Below are 24147 nucleotides of genomic sequence, written 5' to 3'. Positions count from 1 at the left end.
TAGCACTTATATGTGCCAAACATGGCACTTAATCCTATGAGATCGGTTCTGCAATGATTCCCATTTTACAGTGGCTCAAAAAGATTAACCAGCTCACCCAAGGTCATGCCACTGGTGAAGGACAGGGCCCAGCTCATTTCAGAATTATCTAGTCCCCTGCCCGACCCTGCTTCCCTTTGGGATAGCACAAACAACGCCCATGGAAGGTCCCTGGCAAACGAAGAACATTTGAGCTCACGCATGCGTGTGGCCTTCTCGCCAGTTCTAAGTCTGGGATAGAAATAAAGAGCATTCAAACACCACAGGAATGGACAATTTAGTGCTTATATCATCCTGTATGGATATCAAGGGGTGTGATGAACTTGATCCAGAAAAGCACATTCCTACCACACTTTCTAAAAACACCTACTTATTGCGGTGGGAGTAAAGAAGTGCTACAATATTTAGCTGACCACTGAAACGGACTTAGTATGGCTCCAGGGCAGGGCACACAAGGTCCTGAGAGAGGCACCAGGAGTGACTTCTTCAATAGGCTACAACCACTTTTGCAAGCATTGAACCCAAAGAGATGAAGGGAACCCAGGTGAGAAAGGGCTACAGCAGACAGGTCCAGAAAAAGAAGAGGAGAGTGAGAATCTTCCCTCCTGCTTGTAGGGAAGGAAGTCATGCACAGCTTGGACTCTCTGGAAGCAGAAGGGAGAGAAATGATGCTATAAGCAGCAAATGGGGCCAGGGAAATGGCAGTGGGCTGGTCAGTGGCTGCTCTTCTGGAGTGGGAGTGGGGTTGTAAGGGGACACGCCCAAGGGAAGGTGACAGAGAAACCTTGCACTAGCTTCAGTCTGCTTCCTTCAGATGGTCTGTCCCCAGCCACAGTGTGAAAAGGAGCGCGGTAATTCATTAATGGGTAAAGGATGCATTTAAACAATTTTTAAATGTTTTTATTGATTCTTTAGAGAGATAGAAACATCGATGTGAGAGAGAAACATAGATTGGCTGCCTCCTGCACGCCCCTTATTGGGGATCGAGCCTGCAACCCCAGGCATGTGCCCTGACCGGGAATCGAACCAGGACCTCTCAGTCCATGGGACAATGCTCAATCCACTGAGCCACACAGGCCGGGCACATTATAAAATAATGTTATCTGCTTTTCTTTCTAGCACTATTACTAAAGTGTTTTCTAGACCAGCGCTACTCAAATTGTGGTTTGCAGGCTGTGGCATTCCACAAGAGAAACACCAAAAGTGAGAAAAGCACTGGAAAACTTATAGCAATGTGACACTACCATGATATTCTATTTACATTTTTGCAAAAGTATTGGTTCAAGAAAGACTGGAAATTTTCAAAAAAAAAATAAATAAACAGGTTCTTCATCACAGACACTTTGAGAAAGCACTGTTTTAGAATCCTTACATGAGTTAGCCATACATGTACCATGTGATTATAGGTATAGCCAGTGCAAAATAAAGACATTACAGTAAACATTCCAAATGAAAACTTACACACAAGGTGTCCTTAATTCAACAATGCTGAGATATTTAAAGTGTTCTCCAATCTAAGACCAGACAAGCAGTGGCATGGCCTCAGCATGGAAAGGGGAAGAATGTAAAAGGTATCTGAGCTCCTCTTAAGATAAAAAAATTCTGGACATGGATGATGCATAAAGTTGTGACTGTACTTAATGCCACTGAACCATACAGTCGAGAATGGTTAAAATGGCCTGGCCAGTATTGCTCAGTGGTTAGCATTGACCCATGCACCAAGAGGTCACTGGTTCAATTCCCAGTCAGGGCACATGCCGAGGTTGTGGGCCCGATCCCTAGTGGGGGGCATGCAGGAGGCGGCCAATCGATGTTCTCTCTCATTGATGTTTCTCTCTCTCTCTCCCTCTCACTTCCTCTCTCTCTAAAATCAATCAAGAAAAAAAAATAATAATGAACAAAAGACTTAAAAAAAAAGTTTAAAAAGAATGATTAAAATGGCTCTGGCCAGTGTTGCCCAGTGGTTAGAGCATCGGCCCACAGACCAAAGGGTCACAGGTTCGATTCCCAGTCAAGGGCACATACCTGGGTTGCAGATTCGATCCCCAGCCCTCGTAGGGGTGCGTGCAGGAGGCAACCAATTGATGTGTCTCTCTCCCATAGATGTTTCTCTCAAGCCCCCCCTTTCCGCCCCCCCACCTCCTTCCCTTCCACTCTCTCTAAAAGTCAATGGAAAAAATATTCTTGGGTGAAGATTTTTTAAAAAATGGTTAAAATGGTATATTTTATGTGTACTTTATCATAATTTTAAAAACTGTTACCAGTGGTTTTTGACTGATAAGCTCATGGATGATGGAATTGTTCTTTCTCCCTCTCTCAAGTCTCTAAATTTCATGATGAACATAGTTACTTTAAAGATAGAGAGTAAATGTAACCTGATACAGAAAGAAAAACCTTTCCAAATCACTTTAAAGACATTACAAAGGTGCTTCACAGTCGCTCCAAATCAGGAAGTAGAGCGAAACTGTGAGTGGGGAGTGTGGACAGGGGAGCACAGAGCCCAGGGGGCCGACAGTGCTATCCATCTGCACACCCCAGCCAGCCAGACACCACCGACGGGCCCACTCAGGAAAAGAACTTTCGCTCGTTTGCTCTTGGATGAAGATCCAGAGGACAAAAACTGCCCTCACAGTTGGCACACTGGCTTCTGAAAGGGCAGTGAGGCTCTAAGGCCAAGTGACCCTGTCACAAGCAAACACGCCTGAGGAATCGTCCGCACAGACACCCAGCCTCTCGCACTGCAGACCTGTGTAGTGCCCCCCTTGCATGGTGCCATGATGATTGCACACAGCATACAGGTCATAGATGTAGTCCTCAGGGTCCCTCCCGAGTCCATAAGGTCGTCGCCATGGAGACCAATGGGATGGCAAACTCCAGCTGCTCTGGCTTCTCTTAACCACATGAGGTGTCATGTCCAGGCCAGTCAAGGGAAACTTGACCATGTTCTGAAGTTTCATACGCCTGTCTCCTTCCTGTCACAAGAAGAAAAACAAGTCCTGATGATATTTTCATGCAAACAAAGCTGAATGGGTTCAGTGTGGAATGTGAACTCTAGCAGCTGAAGGGGCTTGAGTTTCTTTCCCTGAGTGATGTTTTCCAAGACACACACAATATACAGACACGAACTAACAGTCTGGACTGTCTGGAGGAACAGGTTTTAAGATCACTAAAGTGGAACCAGCAATGCCCTACACTCAAGGGGCAATGAGCCTCCCTGAGTCTCCATTTCTTCTCTGATAACGGACTTTCAGGTTTTTGACTCACCAACTGACCATTTCGGGTGGTTCGTCCTGATACCTGTCACAGAGGCATGAGGGTAATGGAGTAATGACATATGAGGACAAGCACAGTGCCCGGCATAGAGCGGCCACTCAGTGAGCAGTGCCCCTTCTTACCCACCCCTCCGGCAGTGGCATGAAAAGTTAACCCTCCTTTAGCTTAATACATTCATTTAAGTGACAATCCTGGGTAGTCTATATTTTCCAGAAGTCTACAGGGAAATCCTGTGGAATACAACTGTCAGATGAATGTTTCCCATGTCTGTAGGAGCTTTAAAAAATGAATCGGGCATGGATAGTGGCTACCCCAAGAAGATATAGATCTATTAAGGGAAGAAATATTTTCATAAGACAAAGGCAGGACGGGTCCTGGTGTTCAGGAAGGCCAGGCTCAAGAATTTGGACTTTGCTCTTAGTCAAGGGGGAAGTACTGAGGCTCTGAGGCGGTGACGTCATCAGAGCTGTGGGTGAAGAACTGTGTACGTAAATGCATAAAACATGGCAGAAAAAGTCATCTAGGTTAAGAAGTCAGTTAAAAGACACTGAAACTGCAACAGCTGGAAAGTATGAAAACTGAACTGGCAGCGGGACAGCAGGAACAAGGAGAGGGGGACACATACAGGAGGCACCGGAGAGGCAGAACCAAGCAGAAGAGGTGACTGCCCAGGTGAGAGGGACAAGAAAGGAGAGTCAAAGATGCCCTTGCAGTTTTTAGTCCAGGGTTCTGGAAGAGTGATGATATGCCTTCAAAAGAAACAGAAAGCAAAATAAATGAGGCTGTGTGTGTAGAAGGAGACAGAGAAGGCTGGGGTCCCAACCCTCAATCAGCTACCCACTTGCAGATCCCAATGGGAGTGTGCAGCTGGGACACAGCTGGTCCCCAACCTCTATGTGAATGCCCAGCCCTGGAACCATGGCATGTCCACTTCATCAGCAAGCCTTAGCATCTCTTAAACCTCTGCAGGTCTCTCTAGCTCCTCTGCCACAACTGCAGTCCAGGCCATCAGCATCCCTCCCCCACCCCTATGATTGCAATGGCCCCTTCAGATCTGCTATCTTCATTCTGGTCGCTTCTAATTCTCCACACTGCAACCCGAATACTCTCTTCAAAACATAAATGTAGTGCTGTTGCTTCTCAGCTTAAATCCATCATCAGACTCCCACTGTGCCTGCAAGGCTGTGTGTGCACAACCCATCCCTCCCCGCGCCATCTACCTCCACTCACACCGTTCTCTCCAGCTCTCTGGTGCTCCAGCCAAACTGGCTGCTGCTGGCCTCTTTCGCAGGCCACACGCCTCAGGCCGCAGGGCTTTCACACCCCACTCCCACTAAATGCCAACCCCAATCTCAGATACAAAACGTCCTAAAGCAAGGCCTCAGAGACCCCTCTACCCTTTACCTCCCACTTAGCCCTCTTACAATGGGGCTGTCCAGGACCACCGTCACCTCAGGGAACAGACAGCTATTTTGGAAAAATGGACTGACTCACAGAGCAATATAACTCAAAGCAGACTTTCTTTTACATGTTTCTGATTCATTTCCCCAACTGTACAACCGCTCCTTGGGAGCAGGACGACACCCATTATTACTTTAGGAAGAAACATAATTCTACCTGCCCCCCAAAAAGGAGCTCTACTTTTTTTTCTTAATCCAAAGTAACTGACCAAAATTTAAGCACAGTATTTACAAATACAAAGCAAATGTTCAAGAACAAAGTAAAACATCCACAGTATGAACTGAAATGAGTAGGGTTAAAGGGTCACAGGACACTCTAATTCTGCTTGGAAAGAACAAAGGGTGACGCCCAACAAGGGGCAGATGTGTGTCTGTAACACTCCGACAGGAGTGCAGGATCAAACAGAGACACCAGAGAACTCCACCCAGCCCAGGTGGTCACAGCTCTGTCCTTACCTGTCGAAACCTCTTCAGGTGTATGATGAGCACATCGGGCAGGGTCCAGAGGCTCAGCGTGATGCTCCCCTGCTGCAGCTGCTTGCAGTGCGGGCAGCGCCAGGCGTCGTCGGGGGCCAGCTGAAAGCGAGCAGGACTGTGTTAAGCACTCCTCGGGGCAAGGCTCTCTGACAGAGACACCTGGACTCTTCTCGGGCAGTGCCTGGGGCAACTCGGAATCTCTCCAGAAACTGCACATGATGGGACTCAACGGAAAAACATCATCGAAAGTGGCACCCAAACATTTGCAGAAAGTAACAATGACTGTCTAGAGGAATGACCCTGAAGCACCTCAAACTCAGCATAATCCCAAACTCATCACCTTTCCACCAACAGAGACCCCTTTCTCCTCCTGTCCTGTCTCAGCGAACCAGGCATACCCAGCACAGGCAGACCCTGGGAGTCATCACAAACCCTCAAACGCCTCCATCTTCTTCCCGCTCCTTGTCCACCCAAACTCGTTCTCTCTGCCATCTCTCGTCCTGGCTCCTCCTTCTAACCCTGACTACCACCACCTGAGTTCAAAGTCCTCACTCATTTTTTTTCCTCGATGGTCCCCAATCTAACTGTCCTCTCTGCCCCAGCACTGAATTGCTCCAAACTATCATCCCCTTCTGCTACCGACACAATCTTTTAAAATATCACCTACATCTACAGGTGTCATCTCTGCAGGTCAGGGATTCTGGATGGGGTTAGGTTGTAGATACTAACAGGGGACTGATTCTTATCTGCTTTGGAAATCAGAAGCTGCATCAGATCTGCGACCATATCACAGTGAGGTAAGGGAGGCCACAGGAAGGACTGGAAGGCCAAGACCACTGAGATGGAAGAGAAAGATGCCACGGACAGAACCGTGGGAATGCCTATTTTCAAGGGAAGCACAACAGTTTGGAAACCAGCAGAGCCTGAGGACAAGAGTCAGAAAACCAGGGACATCAGAAGTACTTCCTTCCACGCACACCAAAACCAGAGCAGTGAGGACGGAGGGTTGCCGACACCAACCCTGCGGAGAGGCCAAGCATAGACTGAGCTGCAAGAGCAGAGTGAGGAGTATGATCAGACAGACCAGGGCTTTGGGAGGAGAGAGGAAAGCACTGGGACCACTAATGGTGAAGTCAGGCAGAAAGGAGGAGGAGAAAAACAAGCATGGACACCTAAAAGGGTGCAGAACTGAGGGAGATTTTTTCATGACAGGGAGACCCAATCATATTTGCAGGAAAAGTTTGGGTGGGTGCAAGTGAACCAGAAAGTTAGACTGGAGGGGACTTAACCTGCCATCTGGTAAGTCCACATCTGTGTGACACAGTGACAGTCCACACACATGCAGCCAGTCCAGCGCATGTGGTAAAGGGGCACGCTGTTTATTTGCCAATACATTACAAACAACACTTCCGTAAGATACATTAAGAATGTCGTGACAACGTCTAGTAACTACCAGTCTAAAACACCTCTCTGATCCCCGTACTCATCTAGCTGTAAACTGCTACAAGAACTCCGCGCCCTGCAGACCGCACTGGGCCCGCCAGTCTAGCTCCCTACTGCACACACGAAGCGGGGCTAGCTCAGCAGGCAGCTGCTCCTGTTCCAGACAATCCATTACAAAGTTCTTCCCTGTGTGAAGACAGAATCATTTTCCCTATAATTTCCAATCTTTAAGTTCTGCTTTTTAGATAAAATTAAGTCCACCCTCTCCTCCCCAGGATGGTCCTTGAACTGCCTGAGTCCTTCAGCCATGTCATGATTTCCAGATGTGCCATTCCTATCCATTCTCTCTGGTTGTGCCCAGTTTGCCACGGTCTTAACAGGGAACATTTAAGGTAATGAAAAGAGTGGTGACCTCCCTCTCTGAATTCTGGACAATTTCTAAAGCAATCTTAAGGTGGCCAACAGTGGCTAATGCCCACATGACACTGCTGAGCAATACTGAGCATGCAGGCAACCACCCCCAAAGTGATTGTCACACAGCCTCCTGCCAGCCAAGTCACACCTCCTCCTCTCCTGTATTTGTAGTTATTTTTTAATGCAATGCCTGAACTCCCTACGTAACTCTCATTTATTCCATCACTCCAGCACACACGTACCGAATGCTTTCTATGAGCTGGGCTCCACGGCAGATACTAAAGATCATTCAGAGACCAGCACAGAGTCTCTAATCTCCCTCCCCTGCCCATGCTACAGTTACACTGGCTTCGTTTCTGTTTCTCAGCCTTGCCAGTTCCTGCCTATCCCATGACGTCTGCTTCCTTTACTTCCTTGTTTGAGGGCAGAAATGCTGTCTGTCTTGGTCCAGCCAAATCCCCAGGATCTAGTGCAGGACCTAGCACACGGTATGGACTCAATAAACATTTACCGAATGAATGAATCCCTACCAAAATGGCTCCTGCTAGCTTGAATTCATCCTTCTAAATCAGTGAGAGGTTCTGTAGAATACCAGTGTTGTCATCTAGTAGGTTTGCTCACCTCTAAGGTTTGTGCCATTCTCAAACATCTCCCAAATCAATTAAAAAAAAAACTAAATAGGATAAGGTGCTACACCGAGCATGCAATCAACAGGTTCCAAAGCCAATTAACTATTTTATATAAGCTCCAAACTGAAAAACGATTTCTTATGAAACCTATTATTAAAGGAACTAGCAAGCAAAATAAGCCAATCAGAGAAAGACAAATATCACATGATTTCACTTATTTGTGGAATATAATGAACAACAGAAGCTGATGAACAAAACAGACCCAGAGACATAGAAGTAGGGTTCAGACTGACGAACCTCAGAAGAGGGGGATGGGTGGTGGGATTGGGAGAAGGATGTCAATGGGAGAAGAAGGAGAAACATCTGTAACAAAAATAAATTAATTAAAAAACATAAAGACTAGAAATTGCAAAGTGGAAAAAAAAAGGAACTAGCTATGAACTTGGTGGAAAAAAATCTCAAGTGGGAAGATGAAAACATTTCAAATATTTAAAGGATAGATAAATATTTGTCCTCAACTGTCCTTAATGAACTCGAGAGAGAGAACACATGTGGTCACAGACCTGGGTACCTATTTCAGGCTGACTTCAGTCGCATCAGAGATAGCCAAAGAGGAAATGGCACGTCTCCTATGTAGGCTAACACCTCAACTCAAAGTATATAAACAGGGGCTGACCAGACACCTATATCTAAAATTTGATAGAACCAACCATCAGAGAAAAAGGAACTTTCAAGAACTCTCTTACCTGAAACTGCATAACTCCCTATGTATTTAGAGAGAGCAGTAACAATCAGTAGTCAAAACACTGATCCTACCCTGACCAGGTAGCTCAGTTGGTTAGAGTATCTTCCCAATACACCAATGTTGCAGCTTCAATCCCCAATCAGGGCACATATAAGAATCAACCAATGAATGCATAAGTAAGTGGACAACAAATCAACATTCCCCTCCAACCACCTCATCAATTTTTTAAAAATATGATCCTAAACATCAACTCCAGATGAACTCCAAGTATCCTAGTCAAGGTTTCTCAAGGTGCACAAACCTGGGGAGACCACACGGGCCAGAGCCCCATCCACAGAGACTTGTTGTCTATCTTTCCATCCTTATATGCAAATACTTACCGAGTCCCTACTACCTGCAAAGCACTGTGCTAGGTGGTCTAAAGCACACTGCCCGGCAGAACCCTGTCCACGTCCACACTCCCCAGCAGAACCGTCCATGTGCGCACTGCCCAGTGTGACAGCCATGTGTCTACCAAGCACTCGAAGTGTGGCTGATGCAACTAAGCACTGGACTTTTAATTTCATTTCATTAAAATTAATTTAAATTTAAATGGGTCCTCACACTTATCTTCTCAGTACCAAAAAGTTGAGAATCACTGTTCTAGTTACTAAGGAAAATGATTTAAAATTTGTAAATTAAAACCAAAAAGTAAGTTTATTATTAACCATTAAAAGGAAAAAAATTATCAACAAAGGTTCATTTCTAGAGCACTTCAATTAACAAGTTTTTCTAAAACTTAAAACAATTTTGTGTGAAAGTCCTAAAAAAATAACACAAATATACCCATTACATGTGTAGAACCTACATAAATGCAAAACTACTAGGGAGCTTTCTGGGACATAATTTGTTTCTCCACTGTCACCTTACCATGACCCTCATCCCTACCACTGCACCACCCAAGAAATGCTGCCCAGCTCTTACCCGCTCCTCTTTGGTGTAGAGTTGGAAACACTGGGATAAAGTGCAAGTTTGAGGCTGATGATGACGCTCCCTTTGCAGACGGACACTTTCTGCATCAGGGATATACTCCTCTTCAGTATTTACAAACAAGCTGCCAATGGGAGACAAAGCATTTATCAGAAAATATCTTGCAAAACTGACACAAAATACAATCACAGCTTCATAACCAAAAAGACCAATGTGTAAGAAAGCAATTTTCAAGGTTCCAAAGTGTTCTTGAAAAATTTTCTATCTATAAAGTTATTTTCAAGAAGAAATAACCTGGAGTTGGTTTTTCTGGGACTGTCCATGAACTGTGCTCATTCATATATTAGCATCCTTTGTTAACTAAGCTCATGCATCTCACGTAACTCACTAGAGTTAATAGGCCTATAATACAAATCAAAGTAATTGGACTTACAATAAAAATATATAATATATATATGAATATACAGCTTCTGTCTCATTAGTAACAAACAACAGAATGTATAGGAGAGAAATTATAAACTACTTAAATAAAAGATTAGCAACACACTGGACACTAAACTGCTAAAAAGAGGAGAGATTTAGGTTTCAGTTAATTTGAAAGATCAAAGATATGGTTTTTTTGTGTTTTTTTTTTTTTTGGTGGTATGTGCTTCTAGCGGGAACCAAACCCAGGACTCTCTGGTCCGCAGGCCGATGCTCAACAGCTAAGCTAAACTGGCCAGGGCAAAGATATGCTTTTTAAATAATTAAAACAATGACTCAATAAATACTAAGTAAAAAATACTCACAAATCTTTTGTCTCCTTGTCCCATTCTACCACTAATTTCACATGAGCAGTGCCACCTGGTCCACAAGATTTTAATGCCCTGTAGGAGAGGGAATGGGGATGGGGAGGGGAGTCACATGTTATTTTCTAAATAAATTATTTTACTTAAATATGATTGTTTTATCTGAAATCTGAAATCATGTGATTTCTAAAAATCTTCGTTTTCCACCAGAAAAAGTTTCTAGGGAGACCATTATAATAACCCCATATATAATAAGTAGTTACATTTGAACTAAAAAAATAAAAACAAAAAAAATCCTTAAATTAAAATGCCCAGTACAGAAATGGAGAGACTAGAAGAACTTCAGAATCTATTATAAGGCTATCCACATTCATTCTTAGATGTTCTTCATGACCTTTCTAACTGTTTGTCCAATTTCTTACCAACCAGTCTCTCTGGGAACAAGGTCTGCTCCTGCACCCCTCCCCACTCCCCATAAACCATGCCTGTCCTTGGACACTGTCCATACCAAACTGGACTTCTGCTAGGTCCTGCTCAAGTTCCACCTCCTTCCTTCATAAAGCCCACTGAGTGCCTTGGCTCATTCCATCTCCTGAGAAACTCAGGAGTAACAGTCAATACTACTCATCTAAGTTTCTTATGCTTTGCAATGTTTTGAAGCATTATCTAATCTATTAACTCTCATCTCTAAAACCAAACAGTGACTCGCCCTGGCCAGTGTGGCTCAGATGGTTGGAGTGTCACCCCACATGAAAAAAGGTGGCAGGTTCAATTCCTGGTGAGGGCACATAACTACATGACAAGTTCAATCAAGTTCAATCCCCAGTCAGTGCGAGTATGGGAGGCAACTGATCAATGTTTCTCTCTCACATCAATGTTTCTCTCTCCCCCCTCCCTTCCTTTAAGATCAATTTTTAAAAACAGATGTTAAGCCCTGGCCAGTTTGGCTCAGCAGTTGCAACCACTTGATGTGTCCCTTTCACATCAGTGTTTCTCTCTCTCTCTCTCTCTCTCTCTCTCTCTCTCTCTGTCTGTCTCTCTGTCTCTCTGTCTCTGTCTCTCCCTCCCATTCTATCTGAACAAAAAATGGAAAAATGTCCTCGAATGAGAAAGAAAAAAAAAGATGTTAAGAAAATAATAACAACAAAACCAAACAGTGACCTTTCAAACAGAACCATGTTGTAGACTTTTGAAATCCTGAAATGCAGGCATTACCACATAAGTTGAAAAAAATCATTATAACAAAAACAGTAACATGAGCTTTTATGTGCTTCATATATGTACAGTGCACATACATGCATAACTCTTATTTTAATACAGTAGAGTGCTGTAATATAAGAAGTATGCAGAAGTCACAGGGGGAGCATAGTGCAGTGACTAACCTGACCACGGGGGGCAGAATGGACGGTGTGAAAAGGGCTCAGAGGAAAATTACTGTCAACACACGCAAAGGCACATGAAATAGTATCGTGTGTCCAAACACTGCTCAGTGCGTGGACACGGCTGAAGGTTTATGATGGTGGATAGAAGAGCAAGGCCTAACAGAGGGAAACAATCAGGGTTCAAACTGAAATAATTCACGCACTGTGGAACCTGTCTTTTACAACACCGGTTACCATGCAAGGATTGCAAGGAGCAGTGGTATGACTGGAACTCTACTTTGGGAAACATCAATCCTGGTGAATATGTAAGTGTCATTTATCAGTAGTCCTGGAACATATAGTAATTTGCTTTCCTAACATGAGTAACTCCAGGCTTTTCTGACTTCAAACAGATCCTAAAACATATTATACCTTAATATGACTCAAAAGTAAAATAAGTACTTAATTTCTAAATAAGCCTAAAGAACCTGCCACACTTGTGTGGAAATTATACCTGACATCACTGGAAATTACATGCGAGCACATGTGAAGTTCTAGGGGATTTTTTTACCTTTCTACTGTTGGGTGGCACAGGGGCTGCTCCTCCTGGGGCAGCAAGTATGTTATTCCCACCACACTGACCACACGCAAGCTGAATGGACACACCTGCATCAAATGGTGAAGAAAAATTAGGCTGGACTTCTCTCCAAGGGCATCTGCTTCACAGTGGTATTTCCAAAGCAGGCTAGAGGGGGAGCAAACTGTGGCAAAATGCTCCTCCATGATGTTCCATTAGCTATTGAGCTTCTGATACACTTTAAATATGATGTTCCCAAATGCAATTTGCACATCAAATATGTTATGCAAGACAGGTAATATGTGGCGTTAGTGGAACATTAAATACAAGTTTCCCGTGGATACCTTACAATGAAATCGTAATTTTGAAAATATACAGAGACATTCTACAAAGTGGAACTTCTCATGTGCTAAACATTATTAGACAAATCTTAGAAAGGGAAACCTTGCAGTCTTTGTCCAATTTCTCACCAACCCAAATAGCAGCTTGCTTCCTAGAATGAGGACTAAGTTCATAGTCTTGAAAATCTGAACACAGCTGACTCTACTGAACAGCTCTGCACCAGGGCTTCCCAACACTTCAGCTCCATGTCCATCTTCCCTAAAGCAAAGGCCTAAACTTCGAATTTCCCTGCAAAGGCCGATTCTTCACTGGTAGACCCATGATGGGCCGGGAGTACCAGAGTGCGTACACACCTGAATGCAAACCGTGGGCCTCAGGAAATATTTCATCTTCTCCAAGATTTCCTTCTGCAGCAAGTCCCAGGCTACTGTCTTCTCCAAGTGCAACACAAAAGGTAGTCCAAACCTAAGACACACAAACATTTCAATCACCCTAAATTACAGCAATTCCTTTAATATTGCAATTCCTTACTCATGACCTTCTTAAATGGAATCGCTATATAATTGGTTTTAGGATTGTTCACAAAACAAACAGGAAATTTAATAGTAAGTCTCATAAGTGGATGAAAAAGTCAGAAGAGAAGCTGAGATTTCCAAATGAAATTTAACAGCTCTTATACCAAAATGGCTTCTGGGGGAGCATGATGCTAGGATATTAGGTAGCAAGAGGACAGGATCAACGGAGATGATGAGAAAAGAAGTTGGGAGTTGTCAGGAGCCTGGCAAACAGCACGGGTCAAACATAAGGGGTTAATGCCAGAGAGCAGACAGGACTGGAAGGTCGAGCAGGCAGGAGGCCCTGCCCTGACAGTCTGACAACAAGAAGGCACTGAAAGGCAGCGCCTCGCCTCAGGGAAAAGCCCCTGCCAGTGCAGGGCTGTCAGGTACTGGGGAATGAAAGGCAGGGCCATGGTTCTCACTGTGGATGCAAGCTGACATCACTGAGGGAGCTGTAAACAAGAAGGCCCAAGTCCAGCCCCCAGAGATCCTGCTGCAGTCACTCTGGTGGGTGGCCTGAGATTTTTTAGAAACTCCCCAGGTGGCTCTAACATGCAGCAAGGTAGAGAACCACTGGCCTGACCTCCATCTCCCCAAGCTCCAGCCATTCAGAGCTCCTTGCTGTGTGCCCTGAATGTGTCCTATTCACACACCCAGGTCTCTGTTCAGCCAATTCCTTCAGCCTGGAAAGCCTTCCCTGCCTTCTTCTAGGCTAGGTCCTACTCACCCACGTCAAGACCAGTGAGGTATGCTTCTGCAGGAAGCACCCTGTCAGTTTGTTCCCTGTCTCTCTGCACCACTGCACTAACACTGCCTGATCATTCTTCTGCCCCCACCGATGCACTGTGAGTTATCTAACAGAAGGAACTGTGATTTACTTATCTTAGTAGCCCAAATCTCAATGCCTAGAAAACGGTAGATGCTTAGTATGTGAATGAATGAATGAATGAATGAATGACGAACGAACAACAAGGAATCAGATAAACCTTGACTCAAGCCAAAGCACAGGTGCTAAGATCACCAAGAAACCCAACTCCTAATAAAAAACAGTTTACACACAGTGGCACCCAACAGTGAACCTATCTGCCTAAAAATGAGTGTGACATGAAATAAGTAACAAGCACGTGTAAACTGTCTGGCCACATTTTTCATGACCATGTCTTCACTTTCAAAAGACTAGCATCCCTTCCCCTGTCTCTTAAACATGCCAAGCTCCTTCTAGGCTCAGCGTCTTTGTACTCGATGTTCCCTCTTCATGAGACGCTGTTCCAGAGGCTCACACAGCTCACCCCGCTCCTCACTCAGGCTCAATGGCTCCCTCCTCAAGAAAGCCCTCCCAGCCCTCCCTTTCTACCGCAATTTGCAGTGTCCCCAACCCCAGTACACGCTATCATCCCAGCCAGTTTTAGAATCTTTCAAAGTGGAAAGGACTGCAGTCAAATGTGTTCCCTTGTTTACAGCCACTCTGTCCTAATTAGGGTGTAAGCCTCACTCAAAGGCAGATCCTGACTGACAGCTTCTGTAGCCTAAGTGCTTAGAACAGTGCCCAACATACTGTGAATGCTCAAGTATTTGTTCATGAACATCATAACTACACAAATCAACACATTTTGCCCTTACATTATTTACCATCTTTAAAAAAAAAAAAAAAAACTTATTTCAAAGCAACATTGTAAAAAAGGCTAATATAAAGGCTACCCTGACAAATATTAGAAATACCAAGTCCCTTCTTCCCTAAACAAATCCACGTCTTGCTTGTTATCACTCAGGTAACATCACTACTGTGATAAGGTTACTTTAAAACAGTCTGGTCCAGCCACTGTGACTCAGTGAATTGAGTGTCAGCCCATGGACTGAGAAACCCTGGTTCAATTCCTGGTCTCGGTACATGCCCGAGTTGTGGGCTCAATCCCCAGTAGGGGGCGTGCAGGAGGCAGCCAATCGATGTTTCTCTTTCATATAGATGTTTCTCTCTCTCTCCCCCTCTTAAAAATCAATAAAAACCTACTTTTAAAAAAGACAGCCTGAAACTTCCACAGGTTCTCACAGAGGGAAACAGACATGCGAGATTTCCAATTCCTGACTTTCTGGCTTATGCCGCTGAGTGAAGAGAGGTCCCACTGCTGAGACAGGAAACACTGGAGGGCCAGGAGTGCAGGGAGAGAGAAGGAGCTCAGTTTGGAGCCTAATATTTGTTAAGATTTTTTTTAAGCTGTTATGAAAGTAGCTGGATATAGGTGTATAGGTTTGGGCCGCAAGAGCTGGAAATAGACATGTGACAGGAGGCTTTAAAACTACTTGAGTTTGCCCTGGATGGTTTGGCTCAGTGGTTGGAGCATCGGCCTGCGAACCAGAGACTCCTGGGTTCAGTTCCCGCTGGGGGCACACACCCAAAAAAAAAACTACCCAATTTTATAATTCTCCCTGCCAATCCCTCAAATCAGATCAGATTAGACACATATTCTTTCTAAGTATCAGAATCAAAAACTTACTACTATAAGTATGGATGTTTTTACCCCTACTTTTGAAACATCTGAAAATATTAGACTTTTCAAAGCCTCCATAGTTATTGGAAAGTGAGCTGTTGCACCTTTTCCCTTGCTGCCCGGTGCAGGCACGGTTGCACACTAACAGGACAATCTTGTCGCTCCCTGCTCTCGCCACAGGCAGGTCCATTTTCCCTTGCTTTGCTGCTGCGTGTGCAGAAGACAGTCTATGATGGTCCAAGCCAAATGTTAAGTGGTTCAGATTGTTGTTTAAGTGGATTCCTGAAATAAAATAAAAAACAACTTACTTCATCTCTTTAAAATTCTTTTCATTCATTCATTACAAAGTAATTTACCCAATAGAGAAATTAAGAAGTTGTCATTATATAATTTAAACTACAACTGAAAGAAGGAACAAATGATCTGCTTTGAGATGACTCCTCTAGCCACTCAGATCATTTCTTTAGCATTATTATTTAAACTGGCCTTACCTGTCAGAAACTGACTATTAAACCTCCAGTGTGAGAAGGGCAAGTCTGCAGAGATTATTTGCCACAACAAATGTAAAGTGTGGCCACACAACCAACAACCCAATAAACTTTATTAAAAGTAAAAAATAGCCAGCCAGCGTGGCTCAGTGGTTGAGCATCAACCCATGCACCAAGAGGTTGCCGGTTCAATTTCTGGTCAGGGCACATGCCCAGATTGTGGGCCTGATTCCCAGTGGGAGGCATGCAGGAGGCGACCCATCGATGTTCTCTTTCATCAATGTTTCTATCTCTCTCTCCCTCTCCCTTCCTCACTCTCTAAAATCAATAAAGAAAAAAAAATTTTTTTCAAGTAAAAAATAAAGGCTAATACTGTACAAGTGAAATGATCTTCAACATTCCAATGCCATTTCTTCTCCCTGATTTAAGAGCCAGACTTGTAAAAAACCACATCTGCCCTGGCCAGGTGGCTCAGTTGGTTGGAGCATCATCCCATACACCAAAGAGTTTACAGGTTTGATCCCCAGGCAGAGTGCATGAGGGAGGCAACTGATCGATGTTTCTCTCTTACACTGATGTTTCGCTCTTTTCCCCTTCCTCTCTCTCTAAAAACTAAATATATATATACATATATATACACATATATATGTGTGTATATATATATTTATATCTCCTAGGGTGATGATTTAAAAAAAAAATTACTCTTAACTAGAATCACAGCCACTACAGAACTTCAATACAATCGCCTAAACTGCATCAACCTATATTCAAGTGAACAAAGATACGCATCAACCTATATTCAAGTGAACAAAGATACGTGTTTGGTAGGCACTATACTGACTGATGAAAGCAAGGTCTTCAGAACTGTCCCAAAACAGAGCTATCTGTCAATCAGAGGCACTCAGCAATTCAGCACCAAGCAACAGACCCTGAACTCAGTAGGGACTCAATAAATGCTGACTAAATAACTGTTAATTTCTATAATCCTTTGAAAGTACTGCCTAAGGAAAGATAATCCAACTGAAAAACGAAGCCCTCCACCACCATGACCACCCAAAATATAATAATAACAACACCAGAAGGAGAATAAAATAAAGTGTTTACACAAAAGTATTCATAGCAGAAATCTGCAATAACCTAAATATCCAGTAATACAAGAATGCTGAAACCTATGAAAGTACATCAGCATTAGAGTAATTTAAAATGACAAATACATAGCCCTGGTAGGGCGGCTCAGTTGGTTGGAGCATCATCCCATACACAAAGAGGCTGCAGGTTCAATCCCAAGTTGGGGCACATACAGGAGGCAACAGATCAATGTCTCTCTCTCACATCAATGTTTCTCTCCCTCCCCTCCTCTCTCTCTAAACATCAATAAAAACATATTCTCAGGTGAGGATTAAAAATGATGACTACATATTCCAAAATGGCATCAGAGTGAATGGAAGTTACACAGACCATCTCCCAGGACCAACCTGGAATTACAACTAAAATAAAGACAAGTCGTCAGAAAAAAGCAACAGAAAAACAGCTGGAGAGGACCATATAACCAGGGACAGGAAAAAAAGACACTGAATTGAGCCTAGTAGGTCGCAGAGGAACGAGAAAGCGGGCTGGAAGCCACGGACAGCAGCTGTTTTAGCTGTGAGCAGCTCCCTCTGGGCTAAAATCCCAAGCCAGCTCCACAGCACAGAGGGCTGGGACGGAGCACTAAATTAGCTACAGCCACTCACCTTGGGCTCTGGCAGAAGGAGAGCAGACTGGACTGGAACTCTGTGGGGACACCCGAGATTTGGAGGGTGCTCAGAGTTTTTGCTGAGTCGTGGCCACACAGGAAGGTGGCCATGTTACTCCTTCCTGGACCTCTGTGGGAAGCAGTAGCCCCTCCCTCGGAGATTTAACCCCAGCCAGCTGAGCCAGAGAAATGCAAACTGAGGCTCATTAACAGCCATCATCTGCCCCACTCTCTGGAAATCCTCTTATGCTGAACACCTGAGGGACTTTTTCATTCAGCTGAGGGCTACAACCCAAGGCTCATCAAGTAACTGAGACTAATGGCCTCCAGGAAAAAAGCTAGAGGATAACTGAACCTTTCCTGGACTTGCAAAACTAACCAGGAAAGTAAGACTTGACAGTGGTGTTTAAAGTGGGTCCTCCCACGCTCATCCAAACCCAGTAGAGGGAGCCACAAACAGAATACCATCACCTGCAGGGAAAATATGGCAGGCTACAAAACCCACTGAGATAGTCAAAATGATGAAACAAAGAAACAAATCCGAAATGAAAGAATAAAAGAACTCTATTGAAGATGAGATTAATGAAATACAGTTAAGCAAGTTATCAGAGGTAGAGTTCAGAGCCATGATCTTGAGGAAGCTCAACAGCATGAGTAAAGATATAGAAACACTGAAAACCAAGAAAGTGAAAATAAAGAATGGCATCGCAGAAATAAAGAACACACTGGAAGGAATAATCAGCAGAGTAGAGGAAGCTGAGGACTGGATCAGTGAATTAGAAAACAGGATAGAAAAAAATCAACCAATCAGAAAACCAAAAGGAAAAAACAGGAAGACAGCTTAAGAGAACGGTGGGACAACTGTAAACGTAACAACATCTTAATCATAGGAGTTCCAGAAAAAGAAGAAAATGAACAAGGGTTAGAGAATATATTTGAAGAAATAGTGACAGAAAACTTCCGTAACGTGGTGAAGAAAGACGACATTCAAGTTCAAGAAGCACAGGGAGCCCCAAGTAAGAACCCAAACAGGCCCACACCAAGACACATAGTAATTAAAATACCAAAAATTAAAGACAAAGAGAGAATCCTAAAGGCAGCAAGAGAAAAGCAACAGGTTACCTACAAAGAAACACCAATTAGGGTATCAGCTGACTTCTCAACAGAAACACTACAGGCCAGAAGGGAATAAATAGCATGAGTAATCAAGGTCATGAATAACAAGGATCTGAATCCAAGACTACTCTACCCAGCAAGGCTATCATTCAAAATAGAAGGTCAAATAACTTCCCAGACAAAAAAAAAAAAAGGCTAAGGAAATATATTAGCACCAAACAGCACTGCAAAAAATGTTAAAAGGACTACTATAATTAGTAGAAATAGGAAGAAAAATATAACCACAATAAGCCAAAATGGCAATAAATAAGTACATATCAATAATAACCTTAAATGTAAATAGACTGAATACACCGATCAAAAGATACAGAGTAGCTGATTGGATAAGAAAGCATGACTCATATATATATGTTGTTTACAAGAGACCCATCTCACAACAAAAGACTCACATAGGTTGAAAGTGAAAGGATGGAAAAAAATCTTCCAAGCAAACGGAAAGGGAAAAAAAGCTGGGATAGCAATACTCATATCTCATAAAGTAGATCTAAAAATGAAGGCCATAACTAGAGACAAAAAAAGGCCACTGCATAATATTGAAAGGATCTATCCAACAGGAAGATATAACCTTGAGAAACATATATGCACCCAATATAGGAGCACCAAAATATATTTCAAATCTTCTGGAGGACTTCAAAAGAGAAATCGACAGCAATACAACCATAGCAGGGGACTTCAATACCCTGCTGACATCACTGCATAGATCCTCTAGACAAAAAATTAACAAGGAAAGAAAGACTCTAAATGAAGCACTAGATCAAATGGATTTAATAGATATCTACAGAGAATTACACCCCCAAAACTACAGAATTCACATTCTTCTCAAGTGCACATAGGACATTCTCAAAGATAGACCAGTCTCTATAAGTTCAAGAAGACTAAAATCACATCAAGCATCTTCTCAGATCACAATGGCATGAAACTAGAAATCAACTGCAACAAGAATATGCAAAGACATTTGAACACATGGAGGCTACACAGCACGTTACTAAACACTGAATGGGTTACCAAGGAGATCAAGGAAGAAATTCAAAACTTCCTGGAAACCAATGAAAATAAACACACAACAACACAAAATCTATGGAATGCACCAAAAGCAGTTCTGAGAGGAAAGCTCATAGCACTACAGGCCTTCCTCAAGAAACAAGAAAAATTTCTAATTGACTACCTAACCGCACAACTTAAAGAACTAGAAAGCAAACAAAAAAGAAAATCCCAGAGCAAACAGAAGAAAGGAAATAGTAAAGATCAGAGCAGAAATAAATGACACAGAGACCAAAAGAATAATTCAAAGGATCAATGAAATAAAGAGCTGGTTTTGAGAAAAGATAAACAAGACTGATGGACCCTTAACTAGACTCACCATGAACAAAGAGAGAGAACCCAAATACACAAAATCAGAAATGAAAGAGGAGAAGTAACAACTGACACCACAGAAATACAAAGGATCATTAACATATACTATGAACAATTATATGGCAACAAATTGGACAATCTAAGCAAAATGGACAAATTTCTAGAAACACACAGTCTCCCAAAACTGAACCGGGAAGAGATAAAAAACTTGAACAGACTAATAAAACTAAGGAAATTGAAGATGTAATCAAGACTCTCCCTCCAAACAAAATCCCAGGCCCAGATGGCTTCACAGGGGAGTTTTACTGAACATTCAAAGAAGAACACACACCTATTCTCCTCAAACTATTCCAAAAATTCAAGAAGAAGGAAGCCTTCCAAATTCATTTTATGACGCCAGCATAATTCTAATTCCAAAACCAAAAAAAGACATTACAAAGAAAGAAAACTACAGGCCAATATCCCTGATAAATATAGCAAATCAGATACAACAATACATCAAAAAAATTATTCACCATGACCAAGTGGGATTCATCCCAGGGATGCAAGGCTGGTACAATATTTGCAAATCAATAAATGTGATACATCACATAAACAAAATGAAAGATAAAAACCATATGATCAAATCAATAGATGCTGAAAAAGCATTCAACCAAATCCAGCACCTATTTCTGATAAAAACACTCGGCAATATGGGAATAGAGGGATCATATCTCGACATAATAAAGGCCATATATGAAAAACCTACAGCCAACATCATACTCAATGCACAAAAACTAAAAGCATTTCCCTTAAGAACAGGAACAAGACAGGGCTGCCCAATTTCGCCACTCTTATTTAACGTACTACTGAAAGTCTTAGCCACAGCAATCAGACATGACGAAAAAATAAAAGGGATCCAAAATGGAAAGGATGAAGTGAACCTGTCATTATTCCCAGATGACATGATATGATATATAGAAAACCCTAAAGACTCCATCAAAAATCTACTAGATTTAGCCCTGGCCAGTTTGGCTCAGCAGTTAGAGAGTCGGCCTGCGGTCCGGAGAGACCCAGGTTCGGTTCCCGCTAAGGGCATGTACCTCGGTTGCAGTTTGTCCCCGGCCCTGGTTGGTCGTGCGGGTGGCAGCCACTCGATGTGTCCCTTCACGTCGATGCGTCGATGTTTCTCTCTCTCTCTCCCTTCCTCTCTCTCCCTCCCACTCTATCTGTACAAAAAATGGAAAAATATCCTTGGGTGAGGATAAAAAAATAAATAAATAAATAAATATCTACTAGATTTAATAAACAAATTTGGCAAGGTAACAGGATACAAAATTAACATCAAGAAATCGACAACATTCTTATATACCAATGATGAACTCAAAGAAAGAGAAACTAAAAAAGCAATCCCATTTACCATCGCAGCAAAAAAACTTAAGATACCTAGGAATAAACTTAACCAAAGAAGTAAAGTACCTATTTGAAGAAAACTACACATGGGACATTGAAAAAAGAAATAGAGGAAGATATAAAAAAGTGGAAGTACATACCTTGTTCATGGATTGGAAGAATTAACATCATTAAAATGTCCATACTACTCAAAGTAATCTATAGATTTATTGTAATTCCCATCAAATACCAATGACATATTTCACAGAACTAGAACAAATACTTCAAAAGTTCATAAGGAACCAGAAAAGACCCCGAATAGCCACAGCAATCTTGAAAAAGAAGGACAAAGTAAGTGGGATCACAATACTGAATATCAGGTTATACTACAAAGCTACTGTAATCAAAACAGCCTGGTACTGGCAAAAGAACAGGTACATAGATCAATGGAATAGAACAGAGAACCCAGAAATGGAATAGAACCCAGAGAACCCAAAACACTATGCTCAATTAATATTTGACAAAGGAGGCAAGAGCATACAATGGAGTAAAGACAGCCTCTTTAATAAATGGTGTTGGGAAAATTGGGCAACCACATGCAAAAAAGTGAAACCAGACCATCAACAAACACCATACACAAGAATAATCCCAAAATGGATAAAAGACTTAAATGTGACTCGTGAATCCATAAAAATCCTAGAAGAAAATGTAGGCAACAAAATTTCAGACATCATACATAGCAGAATTTTCACTGATACCTCACCAAAGGCAACAGAAACAAAGGAAAAAATGAACACATGGGACTACAAACTCAAAAGCTTCTGCACAGCAAAAGAAACAACCATCAAAACGGTAAGGGAACCCACCGTATGAGAGAGCATAATCACCAATGATACGTCAGATAAGGACTTAATTTCCAACATATATAGAGAGCTCATACAACTCAACAAAAGGAAGACAACCCAATTTAAAAATGGGCAGAGGAGCTAAATAGACACCTCTCCAAACAGGACATACAAATGGCCAAGAGACATATGAAAAAATGTTCAATGTCACTAATCATCAGACAGATGCAAACTGAAACAACCATGAGGTATCACCTCACACCTGCCAGAATGGCTGCCATCAACAAATCATCAAAAAACAAGTGCTGGTGTGGGTGTGGAGAAAAGGGGACTCTAGTACACTGCTGGTGGGAATGCAGACTGGTGCAGCCACTATGGAAAACACTATGGTGTTTCCTCAAAAAATTAAAAATGGAACTGCCATTTGACCCAGTGATCCCACTTCTAGGAATATACTCTAAGAAGCCTGAAACACCAATCAGAGAGAATATATGTGCCCCTATGTTCACAGTAGCACTATTTGCAATTGCTAAGATCTAGAAACAGTCCAAGTGTCCATCAATAGATGAGTGGATGAAAAAGCTGTGGTACACATATACAGTGGAATACTATGCAGCTGTAAGAAAGAATGATCTCTTATCCTTTGAGACGACATAGAGGAACCTCGAGAGTATTATGCTAAGCGAAATAAGCCAATCAGAGAAAAACAAATACCACATCATCTCACTTATTTGTGGAATATAATAAACAAGGTGGGCTGATAAACGAAATAGATCTAGAGACATGGAAAGGAGTTCAGACTGACAAACCTCAGAATAGGGGGGTGGGAGAGGATGGATGAGATGAACCAAAGAACTTATATGCATGTATGCATAAACAACAATGCTTGGGGGATGGGGGGGGGGGCAAGATGGGGAGGAGGGAGTCTAGGGGGGAAAAAGGAGAAACATCTGTAACAAAAATAAATTAATAAAAAAAAAATGAAGAAAAATATTAAATTAAATTTACCATCTATCTTTTTTTAAAAAATGATGACTACATAGTTAATACCAAAATAAATTCTTGATAAACACTGAGTTTTACGGAAAACACTGAGTTTTCATCAAGCTACTAGAGAAAAAACTTTTTAAGGTTGAACACAATGAAAAAAATCACAAAAGAGCAGATTTCAGTTGCTAACCACTTTAAACTTTGGTGTGAGAAAATAAAAATAACAAGTCTACATCTGAGACCAAAAATGGCCTCATTTCCCAGGCTCTTGGCAGAAGTAAGCTGGGAAGACCTGTTCTGCTAAAAGTGAGATGAAGGGACACCTGCCAGCTGCAGACAGGCTGTACATTCGAAGCCAGACCCAGTTACCACCAGCTGTGCAAGCCTTAACCTAAGTCTCCTCCCTCATTTGTAAACTGGGGAAAGTAGTAGCCTCATATGCACTGAACCAAATATTATAAGGCCTTTACAACAAAGGCTAATACACTGTCACAAAGTGGTATCTTCTTCCAACAAAGGCAGTCTCTGGTAGAATATGATAAACTTGGACCTCACCACCATTCACTTACAAACAGAAACTTAGTATTAACCCTAAGTAGTTGGGGTGCAAAGAGGGATCTGGGTAATTT

General features: G+C 42.5%; 1 protein-coding gene across 3 annotated transcripts in view; it reads right to left on the bottom strand.

Moving 5' to 3' along the window:
- USP31 (ubiquitin specific peptidase 31) overlaps nucleotides 1–24147 on the bottom strand; it is a 46157-nt gene that overhangs the window by 7768 nt on the left and 14242 nt on the right. For all 3 annotated transcript variants that reach the window (XM_036279262.1, XM_036279263.1, XM_036279264.1), the window contains 7 exons: nucleotides 15665–15842; nucleotides 12871–12982; nucleotides 12170–12264; nucleotides 10238–10315; nucleotides 9444–9573; nucleotides 5229–5348; nucleotides 2786–3011 (listed from right to left, as the gene is read on the bottom strand). In XM_036279262.1, coding sequence (XP_036135155.1) covers nucleotides 2786–3011; nucleotides 5229–5348; nucleotides 9444–9573; nucleotides 10238–10315; nucleotides 12170–12264; nucleotides 12871–12982; nucleotides 15665–15842 — 939 coding nt within the window. The remainder of the gene's footprint in view (nucleotides 1–2785; nucleotides 3012–5228; nucleotides 5349–9443; nucleotides 9574–10237; nucleotides 10316–12169; nucleotides 12265–12870; nucleotides 12983–15664; nucleotides 15843–24147) is intronic.

Source organism: Molossus molossus, unplaced genomic scaffold (genome assembly GCF_014108415.1).
Source record: "Molossus molossus isolate mMolMol1 unplaced genomic scaffold, mMolMol1.p scaffold_m16_p_3, whole genome shotgun sequence".
In the NCBI taxonomy this organism is placed as follows: Eukaryota; Metazoa; Chordata; class Mammalia; order Chiroptera; family Molossidae; genus Molossus; species Molossus molossus.
Note: the sequence above shows the minus strand (reverse complement) of the source record. Positions and strands in the feature narration are given on the sequence as shown.